This window comes from Myxocyprinus asiaticus, chromosome 11 (genome assembly GCF_019703515.2).
Source record: "Myxocyprinus asiaticus isolate MX2 ecotype Aquarium Trade chromosome 11, UBuf_Myxa_2, whole genome shotgun sequence".
NCBI lineage: Eukaryota > Metazoa > Chordata > Actinopteri > Cypriniformes > Catostomidae > Myxocyprinus > Myxocyprinus asiaticus.
In genome coordinates, this window is record NC_059354.1 from 27,457,301 (window position 1) to 27,470,543 (window position 13,243).

Consider the following 13,243-nt stretch of genomic DNA (forward strand, 5'->3'; position numbering starts at 1 on the left):
ACGACATTTATCCATCCAATTGCTTTTTACGTGAGAGATTTAATTGGGAGAACAATTCGTGTGGATAACTGTGAGAAAGAAATTGAAACGGTAGAATATATTTTCTTTCATTGCAAATTCGTACATGAATTTTGGCTCTCATTTCAAAGTTGGATACAATCTAAAGATATATCGCTACATCCTTTGAATGTGATCTCAATTAAAGTTGGAGTGCTTTTGAATGATAACCTAGAATTGTTGATAAATAACCTGATTGTTTTAGGTAAACACTTTATCCACAGATGTAAATATTTAAAGATTAAACCCCATTTCAATGGATGGAAGAATGATCTGAAGCTATTTGCAAAATCTCTTCAATGGATGTTTTGACAGAAATGCCCTGAAACTTCTTTCTGCTTTGAATGTGTTTATGTTACTAGATTAAGACCCTCACCCTTTCCTTTTTTTTATTTTTATTTATTTATTTATTTTTTGGTGTGTGTGTGTGTGTGTGTGTGTGTGTGTGTGTGTGTGTGTGTGTGTGTGGTTTGTTCTGTTTTGTTTTTTCTTCAAATGCTGTATCAACACGAAAAACATATGTATGATCGTTGAAGTATGCCATAAATGTTTGTACTTGAATTCTGTTGAATAATAATAATAATAAAATAACTAGTCAGCATCATCAGCCCGGAAATAGCCGAAAAAACCCGAACGCGTTGGATCATGGGATAATGAAGACTGGAGGCCGTCGCCATATTGTTTGATTTCGCAGATTCACTGGAGCAAAAAGCCACAAGCAAGACTGTGATTAAACGAGTTTATATGAAACAATAACACAGCTAACCGTCAGATAAAACTGCATGAGGTAGTTACAGACAGTGCTGCACTGGTAAGCCCCTCTCGCCTGGTATCAGTCGGTTTAAATCTGTGCTGAAAATGGGCCGCTCGCGGAGTCGCAGCACGTCTCGGTCCAAACATTCCAAACACAGTCGCAGACGGAGCCGCTCAAGATCCAGATCCAGCAAGAAGAGAAGCAGATCGAAGGAGCTGAAGAGGAGCAGACGGTCCCGCTCCAGATCCGGTAGCAGGAGGGACAGATGCGTCTCACCACCCGACCGGACCGACATGTTCGGCCGGACACTGAGCAAGAGAAAGCTCGATGAGAAACAGAAGAGAGAAGAGGAGGAAAGGAGAGCAGAGATAGAGAGACAGAGCAAGATGTGAGATCTATCTATCTATCTATCTATCTATCTATCTATCTGTCTATCTATCTATCTGTCTGTCTGTCATCACTCACGAATTGTCAGATATATTGCATAGAATAACTCCTGTGTTGTTTAATGTTGAAAAGAAATTAAAAGGATTTAGCTAGTGGTCAAAAGCAGACATATTTCGTGTCACATGTCTGTATTCTATGAACTTTCTGCACTCTTGTATGAATTCACGTTGACAGATCATTGACAGATGTCACTGATCAGGCCATCTCATCACTGAGATCTGCTGCCCATGTTAACTGATATGCCATTGTAACTGTCTCATATTGTTAACATCACTCTTATGTTTGGAGGCCACTGGTATAATGATAAGAAGAGGTTTGTGAAAAAGAAGGAAGAAGGATTGCAATGAAAGAACAGGAATGAAGTGCTGCAGCCCCAGGCCTGATTAGATTGTCATCTTCACCTTGAGTACATAATAACAGCATTTAGGGCGTTTTTAAACTCAGAGGAGCCCTGGCAAAGACAAACAGTATTAAGTTTCATGACACTGAAATCAAATCAAGAGATGGTTGCTGTTGGTGGATTTGTGTTTTTGACTCAGGGCAGTGTTACGGTCACTTGACTCGGTATTGTGTCTGTGTGTTTGTGTTCCTTCTAAGGCCTGGTGTGACGGCTTGCTCTAATGGTTTATTCAGGGTAAAAGTGTAAATAACAGTAACACTTGCTTTTGTAATGATGACCTACCCCCAGGGTGGTGTGCCTTACTTTATGACAGATTTTATGATGTTACTGTGCTGCACAACATTTTTCAATTTAGAATTGAATAGGCTAGATCATAAGTCGAGCATACTGGTATTATTTACCTCTTGATTTCAGAGTTGGAGGTAAACCTCTTTGATGAGATGGAAAATCAGTTAAATCATTGAAAAGATCAGTGATTAGTTAGATGGGAGCATCAGTCAATACGTTTACATGCTCTTTAAAGTTCGATTTCAGTCTAATGCAATAATTCGTCTTTTTGAAAAATGTCTTGTAAAAGCTTTTGTTTGACTGAAATCATACCAGTCTGATTTTTGTGAAGACGAATAACAGACCTAGATAACGTGATTATAGCTCGGCTTCATCCAGCATGTATTGCAATCAGATCGCAATTGGCCTCGGCTTTGAGCACATGCTTTGAAATACTCCGGTGATGTGTGACATGTATTTAAAGGAATGTTCCGGGTTCAATACAAGTTAAGCTCATTCGACTACATTTGTAGCATAATGTTGATTTCCACAATTTATTTATTCTTGAAATGTATTTCCTTTTCTTAAAAAAAAAAAAACAAGAAAAACAAGCAAAAATCTGGGCTATAGCGAGACACAATGGAAGTGAATGGGGCCAAATCCATAAATGTTAAAATACTCATTGTGTCAAAAGTATAGCCACAAGACATAAACCATATGCATGTTAACATGATTTTAGCATCTTATAATTGCTTACTAACCTTTTCTTTGTAAAGTTAAACAAAAATTTTACAGTAACCTAGTTTCCATCCAATTTTCACGCTGTTTTGTTATCGACAAATTGAATATGCATAAAGCAAAATTGTGGGCAGAAATAAAAAAGCGTGTGCAAGCAAGGAGGCCTACAAACCTGACTCAGTTACACCAGTTCTGTATGGAGGAATGGGCCAAAATTCCAGCAACTTATTGTGAGAAGCTTGTGGAAGGCATTTGACCCAAGTTAAACAATTTAAAGGCAATTTAAAAAAATACTATCAAAGTGTATGTAAACTTCTGACCCATTGGGAATGTGATGAAAGAAATAAAAGCTGAAATAAATCATTCTCTCTACTATTATTCTGACACTTCACATTCTTAAAATAAAGTAGTGATCCTAACTGACCTAAGACAAGGAATGTTTTCTATGATTAAATGTCAGGAATTGTGAAAAAATGAGTTTAAATGTATTTGACTAAGGTGTATGTAAACTTCTGACTTCAACTGTGTTCATTTATTCCACAGATGTTACTGTTGTTAATATCATAATTTTCATTTGCATTCCAACCTCAAAATCAATGCTGTACTGTTAAATGTGCATTTATTTGCACATAACATAATATTATTTGCATGGGTGCTACCAAAGCAGGTGCTGGTGCCACATTTTCAAAGGGCCCTTTGAGGGCACAAATAAACCCTGATATAGCCCTGGCTGAAATTGAGTTTGATACCCGTTTTAATATGTTTTTTGAACAACACGGGTCCGGCGTTGCAGACTTGTGGACGTGTGCACAGCAGCACTGCTGCTGAAAAGAATCCTAGGGGAAGCACTACTGTGCCAAGTTTTCTCCATTTGGAGATAATGGCTCTCACTCTGGTTCTTTGGAGTCCCAGAGCCTTAGAAATAGCTTTGTAACCCTTCCCAGACTGATGTATTTCAATCACCTTTTTCCTCTTCATTTCTGGAATTTCTTTCAACCTTGGCATAGTGTGCTACTGGGTGAGACATTTTAGCCAACTTCATGCTGCTGAAAGAGTTCTTTTAGATGTTGATTTGATTGAACAGGGCTGGCAGTAATCAGGCCTGGGTGTATCTAGTCCAGCTGAACCCCAGTATGAATGCAGTTTAATAGATTTGGGGATTTAGTAACTATGGGCAAATACTTTTTCACACAGGCCGAGTTGTCATTGGATAACTTTTTTCCTTCAACAAATAACATTATTATTTAAAAACTGTATTTTGTGTTTACTTAGATGGCCTTTGTTAGATTTTTGAAACAATTGAGAGAGATATACACAAAAACAGAAGAAATCAGAATAATTTTTCACAGCACTGTACTTCAGCTCTGTTGGTCCATTCAGTGCAAGTGAATGGTGGCCAGAACTTTGAAGCTCCAAAAAGCACATTAAGGCAGCATAAATGTAATCCATATGACTGCAGAGGGGAAATCCATTTCTGAAGAAATGTCTTCAGAAGCGATATGATAGATGTGGGTAAGAAACAGTTCAATATTTAAGTCTTATTTTCAATATCTAACCTTTTTTAATATTAATCTACACTTTCAAATAGCCCTCCTATGCGCTTTCAGGTGAGAACCGCATCGAGAACACGCCTGGCAGGGCTGTTTGAAAGTGCAGATTTATAGTAAAAAAAAAAAAATTTAATCTTGAACAGTTTCTCAACTACACCTATCATAACGTTTTTGAAGACATGGATTTAACCACTGGAGTTGTACGGATTACTTTTATGCTGCCTTTATGTGCTTTTTAAAAGTTCAAAGTTCTGGCCACCATTCACTTGCATTGAATGGACCAACAGAGCTGAGATATTCTTCTAAAAATCTTTGTTCGTGTTCTGCAGAAGAACCAAAGTCATTCACATCTGGGATGGCATGAGGGTGACTTAATGAGAGAATTCATTTTTGGGTGAACTCTTACTTTAAGAAGAAAGCAGGGACAAGTCGAAATTATTTTTCATGGTAATCAACATTTATGCCACAAATGCTGAACTTAACTTTTATTGAACCCAGAGTATTCCTATTATCTGGCGTATTTGACATCTTGCCTTCAAATATTCGATAACGTATATTGAATATGCCAAAATCAGCTGTAAGCTCCATTATAACTGCACATGTTAACATACTAGAGTGTTATTCTAAGGTTACTAGCCTTTTATCAGCCTTTTTAAATCTACATTTATTATTAAAAGTTAAGTGTCTGAGGATGAAACTGCCATGTTTGAGCCTTTCTTTCTCGTTTCGTCCTCCTCCCCCACAGCCGTCAGCAGGAGATCGAGGAGCGTCTGATTGAGGAGGAGACGGCTCGGCGTGTGGAGGAGCTGGTGGCTCGGCGCGTGGAGGAGGAGCTTGAGAAACGGCGCGATGAGATCGAGCGAGAGGTCCTGCGCCGGGTGGAGGAGGCCAAGCGCATCATGGAGGCGCAGCTTTTGCAGGAGCTAGAGAGGCAGAGGCAGGCTGAACTGAACACGCAGAGAGCCAGAGAGGTAACGCTCGGTCGTTCGGAACACAGCGGAGCTCAGCCGCAAACCGCACGCCTACGGCCTTGGCACAACCTGACACTCGTTCCACCCCAAGAGAGAGCAGGAGATGCAGGGTAGCTGTTGGGGAGGAAGACAGAAATAAATGTGCTTGATTGATTGGGTGGAGAAAGTAATTAGTTGGTGGGATACAAATTAGTTCAAACTTTGATTGTTTGATTACGTGATGCTTAGAGCGCTGCAATTGAGCTGTTGGGAACACCTAAGGACATTCAGGTCAGCAGGTCATGGGGTCCTCATATATTTTCTGTGACCAGTGGAGTCTGGAAGAGCTTTATTCTGTAGACAGGTCAAGCTCTGCACTTTTTCTGCAATGTTTTATTAATGTGACTTCATGGAATCAGGGTCAGTGGGACATTTCCCAGCAGAGACACACCTTTAATGCTCTCTCTCAGGGGTTTTAAGTGAGCGTTTTGCCATGGCTGTGAAGGACCAAAATTGTATCCCATCTTCTCTCCCACCTCTTTTTTCACCCCTACCCTGCTTTCTTTGTTCATGTTTTTTATTGTTTTACTTCCACCGGTGTATGAAACTGTTTGTTTTCAAAAAACAGCTTTTCTTAAAAAGGTCACTCTGCATTCAGACTAGGCCTGTTTTTGTTCCAAAGCTTTCATTGTGAACGACCACCATAATTGTCAGATATGCTTAATCTCTTGGATTGTACAAACATATTTGTGAAGATCATTTGTAGCTACCAGACCGCACTTTAACTAGTTAATTTGTGGAAGCTACAGCTTGTAATTGTACCCTTATCTGTCGCCATATTAAAGGAGGGTTAGCATGCACTAATTGTATAGACTCCATGAGTTATGAACAAGAGATTAATTCCATTCCACAAGCACACACAAAATCCAGTGGCTCAGCAATAATAGGGTTAGAAATGTGCCCTCCATCACATTTTAGATTTGTGCCAAATATGCCTATTATGTTCAGTATGCCTATTTCGATATGCCCCATTACTGAAGCGTTAAATTAATCTGTATTTTTTGTACGTTTAGCATTTTCTCATAAGATGAATTTGTCTTAATTTGCATCATGTTCCACCCCCTTTCCTTTATTGCTCATCTATTTCTATCTTTTGTTTTATATTTATTAATTGCTTATTTAATACAGATTTCTAACACTTTCCTTTGACTCTTAACTTTTTGACGTCATTAAAAGTGCAGTGTTGTAAATGTGCTTTGTCCTCACAGTTTGCTTTTCCTTAGGAGTGCTGGCGTACGGGTACACGCACACACACATGCACACACACACACACACACACACACACACACACACACGCGCGCACACACACAGATACACACTACCCATACTTTGCCATTGAGCTTAGACCCCAACACATCACTGATTTTGTTTTCCAACAAACACAACCATCTAATGAATGAGCCTTTGTGTTTTTGCAGTCTTTTGCAACGTTTAACATTAATAGCCTGATGTCCCCACACGGTAATGTTTTATGATTAACATAATTCATTTTCCTGGACTGTGCTACACTGCATGTGGTGTTGCTGTAAGAGCACTAGCTCGTGCTAGCTGCTCAAGAGATTTTAAAGGGGAGGTGCTGCGCTGTCCAGGATGGGACACACGGGACCAGGCAGTAAATACTCACCCCTTTAATCAGCAGTTGTGTAGGTACAGTACACAGTCAAAGGAGAAAGGCGTAGGTATACAAGCATTGGTGAGCTTCTACTATTCAATCTCTCCTTTAAGTTAATCTTTCTTTTTCTCTCTCATTTTGTTTTGAAACTTCTTGCCTATGGATGCTGATAAATATTTAAAAAAAGAGAGAGAACGAGCTGATTGAATTGTTTTTCTTTTTTCATCTGCAAACGAATGAGATTCTTCGTTAGTGGTTGATGTGTTGTCTTCTGTTCTATATGTATGTATGTAAGTGAATGCAAAAATGGAATGTCTGGATATAACGTGGCAGGGTTTAAAGGTGTGACTGAATACATCTGTGGGTGGGTTTTTTGGTAATTGTTGTGTATGTACAAGTTAGCGTCAGACTTTTACATTTGCTGCAGATCGAAAATGTGGAGAGTGTGTGAAAGCGAAAGATTGTGTGAATGTTGCTAGCTGGTACCTGTTTGTGCGAGTGTAGAGTGTTAAACTGGATGTTTGGGGACTTGTTTTGGAGAATTTGATTGCCCACCCTAACATATCACCGTGTCACCCCTTTAGGAGGAAGAAAAATCCAAACGAGAGGAACTGGAGCGAATTTTGGAAGAAAACAACCGAAAAATTGCTGATGCGCAGGCTAAGCTGGTATGTGTGTCATATATATTTATTTATATATATATATATATATATATGTATACAGTTGTGCTCAAAAGTTTGCATACCCTGGCAGAAATTGTGAAATTTTGGCATTGATTTTGAAAATATGACTGATCATGCAAAAGAAACATCTTTTATTTAAGGATAGTGATCATACGAAGCCATTTATTTTCACATAGTTGTTTGGCTCCTTTTTAAATCATAATGGTAACAGAAATCACCCAAATGGCCCTGATCAAAAGTTTACATACCCTTGAATGTTTGGCTTTTTTACAGACTCACAAGGTGACGCACACAGGTTTAAATGGCAATTAAAGGTTAATTTCCCACACCTGTGGCTTTTTAAATTGCAATTAGTGTCTGTGTATAAATAGTCAATGAGTTTGTTAGCTCTCACATGGATGCACTGAGCAGGCTAGATACTGAGCCATGGGGAGCAGAAAAGAACTGTCAAAAGACCTGCGTAACAAGGTAATAGAACTTTATAAAGATGGAAAAGGATATAAGAAGATATCCAAAGCCTTGAAAATGCCAGTCAGTACTGTTCAATCACTTATTAAGAAGTGGAAAATTCATGGATCTCTTGATACCAAGCCAAGGTCAGATAGACCAAGAAAGATTTCAGCCACAACTGCCTGAAGAATTGTTTGGGATACAAGGAAAAACCCACAGGTAACCTCAGGAGAAATACAGGCTGCTCTGGAAAAAGACGGTGTGGTTGTTTCACGGAGCACAATACGACGATACTTGAACAAAAATGAGCTGCATGGTCGAGTTGCCAGAAAGAAGCCAATGCCACAAAAAAGCCCGATTACAATATGCCCGAAAACACCTTGACACGCCTCACAGCTTCTGGCACACTGTAATTTGGAGTGACGAGACCAAAATAGAGCTTTATTGTCACAACCATAAGTGCTATGTTTGGAGAGGGGTCAACAAGTATTGTGCATGATCAGTCATATTTTCAAAATCAATGCCAAAATTTCACAATTTTTGCTAGGGTATGCAAACTTTTGAGCACAACTGTGTATATATATAATATACACAAAAACAAAACAAATAAAAATTAAATACATTTTTGGTTTCATTCAACTTAGAAAAATATGTATACTGAAAAGAAAAATAATGTAAATGTTAATGTCCAAGCATTTAAAACATGCTCTCTTAGAGGTGGTGGTGGTGGGATGTTTGGTATTATCCACACTAAAAGCATATTTTGGTTATATTTGACAGTGTTTCATTAAAATACCTGAAAACATCAGGGAATTTTACAATTATAGTTTCTAGGCCTGTCACTTCCAAATTCAAAAGCAATCTCTTTAAAATTATTCAACAATAATCACAATCGACTAGAAAAGTCATAGAAATTAATTGGACAAAGTGAGAAACCCGACATGAGCACTTCTATGCAGATAACTCTTATTTATACAAACTAGTGAGTGAACATTGAATATCAAGTGCACTGAAAATTGAAAGCTCCTGAGGAACAGTTCTTTATTTATTTGAATATGTATGCACAAATTGACTTCCTCATTTTTGACAATACTTCTGTGAGGATAATTTAGATTTTGTCATTTCACATTTTTAGGACTCCTTCCATTAGAATGATATGGCAGTTCTATTATCTTGGTCATTGTGAAAGCTGGAATGTGTTTTTTGTTTTTTTGGCTATAGAGCCAGCGGAAAAGAGTGCCGTTTCTGAAATGTTTGGTGTGAATTTTCTGTTTGGTCATAAATTAATAAGGCCAGTCAAACAGTCTTTTCCTGACTACTACCAAGTTACCACAGTTTATTGTAGGAACAATACTTGAAGTAATTTATTTTGGAGAGAAACTATGGTTGTCATGGTACATGTTTGTCGTGGTTAGAAAGGGTTGAGGAAGCTCTAAGCATAACATTATGAGATATTTTACTTCAGTTCAAACCAGATGTAATTGATCATCAATTTCAACGTAGACTTTTTTCTTTACATCTTTACTTTGAGAGTGAGCATGTTTGTATGTAGGGTTGCAGCAGTATACCGGTTTCACGGTATACCACGGTATGAAAATTGACGGTTACCATACCATGTACATATGCTTATCTACGGTATTGAGAAAAAAAATGCAACCGGATGGAGAATCTCACCTTCGCATGCGCATCTCCTTTGCTCCTCGACTGCCGTCAGCTTGCGCCACACACACACACACACACATGCAGCGGAGAAAATGTCAGAGAGAAGCGAGGTGAGGGTGTCTGACATAAGTGAGTGTGTGTGTGAGTTAAAGCAGTGTTTCTCAACTGGTGGGTCACAGGTCTTTTCGGACTGGGTCGCAGACAGCAGGGAAAGAACAATTCCATGGTTCTCCCATTGAAGATATTTCGGCGGCCGCACAAGTGATAGCCTATTTAGGACTTCCGAGGCAGATTTTATGATAATCTCGCAATCAGCTAAAGGCTTCTCATCTGCACTTTCGCACGAGTGGACTGATGTGACCAATTTCATTTCTAGTGAGACTTTTCTAGTTTAAAGCGTTACGGAGGAAGTCAAGTTGAACCTCTCAAACAGTAGGCAGCTCTGACATGCCAAACAGCACTGAGGAGGAAAAGAGCAACACTGTGCTATGTGCTATTTTTTTTTATTTTTTTTTTTTCATTATGCATCACCTATTTTACTTGAGTAAACGCAACTGTTATATTTTGACAAAATGTTATAGTTTCATATTAAATATTCTAAAGGTAGAATCTATTAGACCTCATTTTATATCAACAGTGGCAGTTGTAGTTAAAGTTTCAAGATGTGTTTCAGCTACACAGACCTAACCATGGTAATGAGGAGCCTTTCCTTCTGTGTAATATGTATGTTCTGTCTGAATTTTGTTTGAAATTAGGAAACAAACAGGATAATAATGGGCTCATATAAGTAAATATGCTCTTCAATTTTTAAAAGAGGGGAGAGAAAACTTCCTGTCGCTTTTGTTGTTGAAATCAACAACAAAAATAATGTCACTTGATGCATGTCCTTGTACTTGAAAACCATGAACAAAACTATGCAACATAAAAGGAAATGCAACCCAGAATACATTAAATACAGGTTACGTTTTTACTATGGTGAGTCGCCACTTGATTTCCAATGTAAAATCTGGGTCCCGACACAAAACCAGTTGAGAACCACTGAGTTACTTGCACAGTATATGTTAATTGTTAATAATCATAGGACATTACTTTAAAAGCTCACACAGCTGATGTTATTTTTCATTTAGTAGTTAATTTAACATGCTATTCTAACATGTAAACTAACATGCTTTAGTTATATTACATGTTATAGTTACATGCTATTTTTTTATCATGTTTATAATTCGGTTTATTATTATTATTCTGTTAGCTTTCTTATTTATTTGATTTATTTTCAAAAGGGAGACTTTTTTACACATACTTCAATAAAAAAAAAATGCTTTCAAGTTTCAATTATAAATAAAGTTTCAAAAAAAAAAAAAACTTATTTTTTCACTTCTTTAAATGTCATTGTAACTGATAATAGTAATTGTGTAATACCGTGAAACCATGATATTTTTTGAGACGGTTATCGTACCGTGAAAATCTCATATCGTTGCAACCCTATTTGTATGCATGTTCTAATGTTTAATTTCAGTTGAAATCAGTGAAAATAGTATTTATTTATTTTTTTCTGTCTTTATCATAATTGCTTTAGTAATAAAAAAGTGAATAAATTAGTGTATACAGCAAATACAGCATATTGCACAGTTTTGTTAGCATGGGTCCCAGGTAAACAGTGTCTGATTTGGGCGCTGGGCTGAGAAAAGTTGAGAACCCCTGCTCTAGAGCAAGTTTTAATTAGTGTAATTTTGATAAGTTTTACATAATGCATTGACTTATCATATTTTACCTACAAAAATAACACAAACTGTAAATAATTTAATAAGTTACTGTATTACAAAATGCAGGGATATGTATTATGTTTTGCATTTAAGATAGATGTTTTACGTAATGGTGCAAGATATTATATGTGAATTTTTTGGAAAGGTTTTACAAAATGTGGTGTTATTACATTGTGTTTTTACGGCATGTCTTTGTTTGTTTCAGGCTGAAGATCAGCTACGTATAGTGGAAGAACAAAGGAAGATCCATGAGGAACGACTGAAATTAGAGCAGGAGAGGCAGAAACAACAGAAAGAGGAGCAGAAGATCATATTGGGGAAGGGCAAGTCCCGACCTCGCCTCTCCTTCACTCTCAAAGCTGCAGAGTGACTCTTCTCTTTTCTTCCTCTCCTCTTCCATTGTCTGCTCTCCTCTTCCATTGTCTGCTCTTCTCTTCCTCTCCTCTTCCATTGTCTGCTCTTCTCTTCCTCTCTTCTTCCATTGTCTGCTCTTCTCTTCCTCTCCTCTTCCATTGTCTGCTCTTCTCTTCCTCTCCTCTTCCATTGTCTGCTCTTCTCTTCCTCTCTTCTTCCATTGTCTGCTCTTCTCTTCCTCTCCTCTTGTTGGATGTGTGCTTCATGTTGAAGTGAATCGGTTGGAGTCTCAAGGAGAGGTCTGCCCTATGTGCTTTTGTCCATAAAAACTGCTCTCAGTATATCCAGATAGAAAGACCCCTTGAACCCTCACACTTCAAAACTGGACTTACTGGCACCACCACAGACTTACAGATCAGCTGTCTTCTCTTAGTTTCTATCAGTAAATTATATAGATATTTGACAATGTTATGCTGGGTGCACCTCCATCAGAAACACAGGGCTTTTTTTTTTTTTTTTTTTTTTTTCAATGAGCAAATAAAAATTAAAGTGTAAATAATTCTGAATATGAGTGTGTGGTCAATTGGTCATTTTATGTCCAAGGTTTGGGAGCTCTATTGAAACAAACTTTAAAATAAACTTTAAACACTTTTTTCCTGTTCATAACATCAAGCTGTTGTATTATTCTGGGAACTACAGAGATGATGTTTTAAAAAATGTAAATGATCAGGCTTTAAAATTTTGTGTTTGCACATTTTTGTTTGTGAATGAATATGCTCCTAGTTTGTGAAGGCATTTTTTATTATTTTTTAATTGCGGTCTGATCCAACACATCTCAACCTTGAAGAGCTCCTAAACTGCTGCTTTACACATTGTTCCTATAATCACCAATGATATGAGCTGTATTTACTGCATTGTAATGTTGATTACATCTGTCCTTTTTGATACAGCTCACGCATAGTGCTCGAAACGTAGAAATGAATATGTGACCAGCACTTGTTTAGCATTTTCTATACAAACATTTTCAGTGGAGTGGGAAAAAAAAATTGAGGTAAAAATGTGCAAGTCTTGTAATGTCTAGTGCTCTGTTGGTACCTTAAGGAAATCGGGAATCACAGGTAAGACTAGTTAGGGTGTGTATGCAAGCGAGCTTGTGTGGATGTATGACTGTATGCTAGAGGGTGTTATTGTCTTGTGGTAAATTACCCCTATTATTGTGAACTGGGACATTTAGTGTGTTCACCAATAAATCCAATGAATGCAACATTACCCAAGTCTCTTGATGTTTCTTGAGCTCTTTGCAATCTGCAAAAGACATTTACAGCCACAAGCCTCTCTCTGTCAATTAATTTAACACGTTTGTAATTATTGAAGTAAACACTTGCTTAATTTTGGCCACTTACATAAAACATGGCAGAAGTATTGTAGGATATGTAGTTTTAAAGTAATACTAAAATCTTAAACTAATTTAAATGTGATTATTTTGGACACTAAGA

General features: G+C 37.6%; 1 protein-coding gene across 1 annotated transcript; it reads left to right on the top strand.

Annotated features, from left to right (window-relative positions):
- Nucleotides 1–698: 698 nt before the first annotated feature.
- On the top strand, nucleotides 699–13,016 carry LOC127448128 (arginine and glutamate-rich protein 1-A-like). The gene is made up of 4 exons (XM_051710442.1): nucleotides 699–1,199; nucleotides 4,959–5,184; nucleotides 7,420–7,503; nucleotides 11,599–13,016. Exons 1-4 carry the CDS (start codon nucleotides 916–918, stop codon nucleotides 11,761–11,763), a joined length of 759 nt encoding a protein of 252 aa, XP_051566402.1. The 5' UTR covers nucleotides 699–915; the 3' UTR covers nucleotides 11,764–13,016.
- The last annotated feature ends 227 nt before the right edge of the window (nucleotides 13,017–13,243 follow it).

What these genes read in the sequence shown, in the direction of transcription:
- LOC127448128 (XM_051710442.1), top strand. Translation starts at nt 916, where the DNA reads ATGGGCCGCTCGCGGAGTCGCAGCACGTCTCGGTCCAAACATTCCAAA. An exon ending in ACACGCAGAGAGCCAGAGAG is followed by an intron (nt 5,185 to 7,419) that starts GTAACGCTCGGT and finishes TCACCCCTTTAG; the next exon opens with GAGGAAGAAAAATCCAAACG. An exon ending in CTGATGCGCAGGCTAAGCTG is followed by an intron (nt 7,504 to 11,598) that starts GTATGTGTGTCA and finishes TGTTTGTTTCAG; the next exon opens with GCTGAAGATCAGCTACGTAT.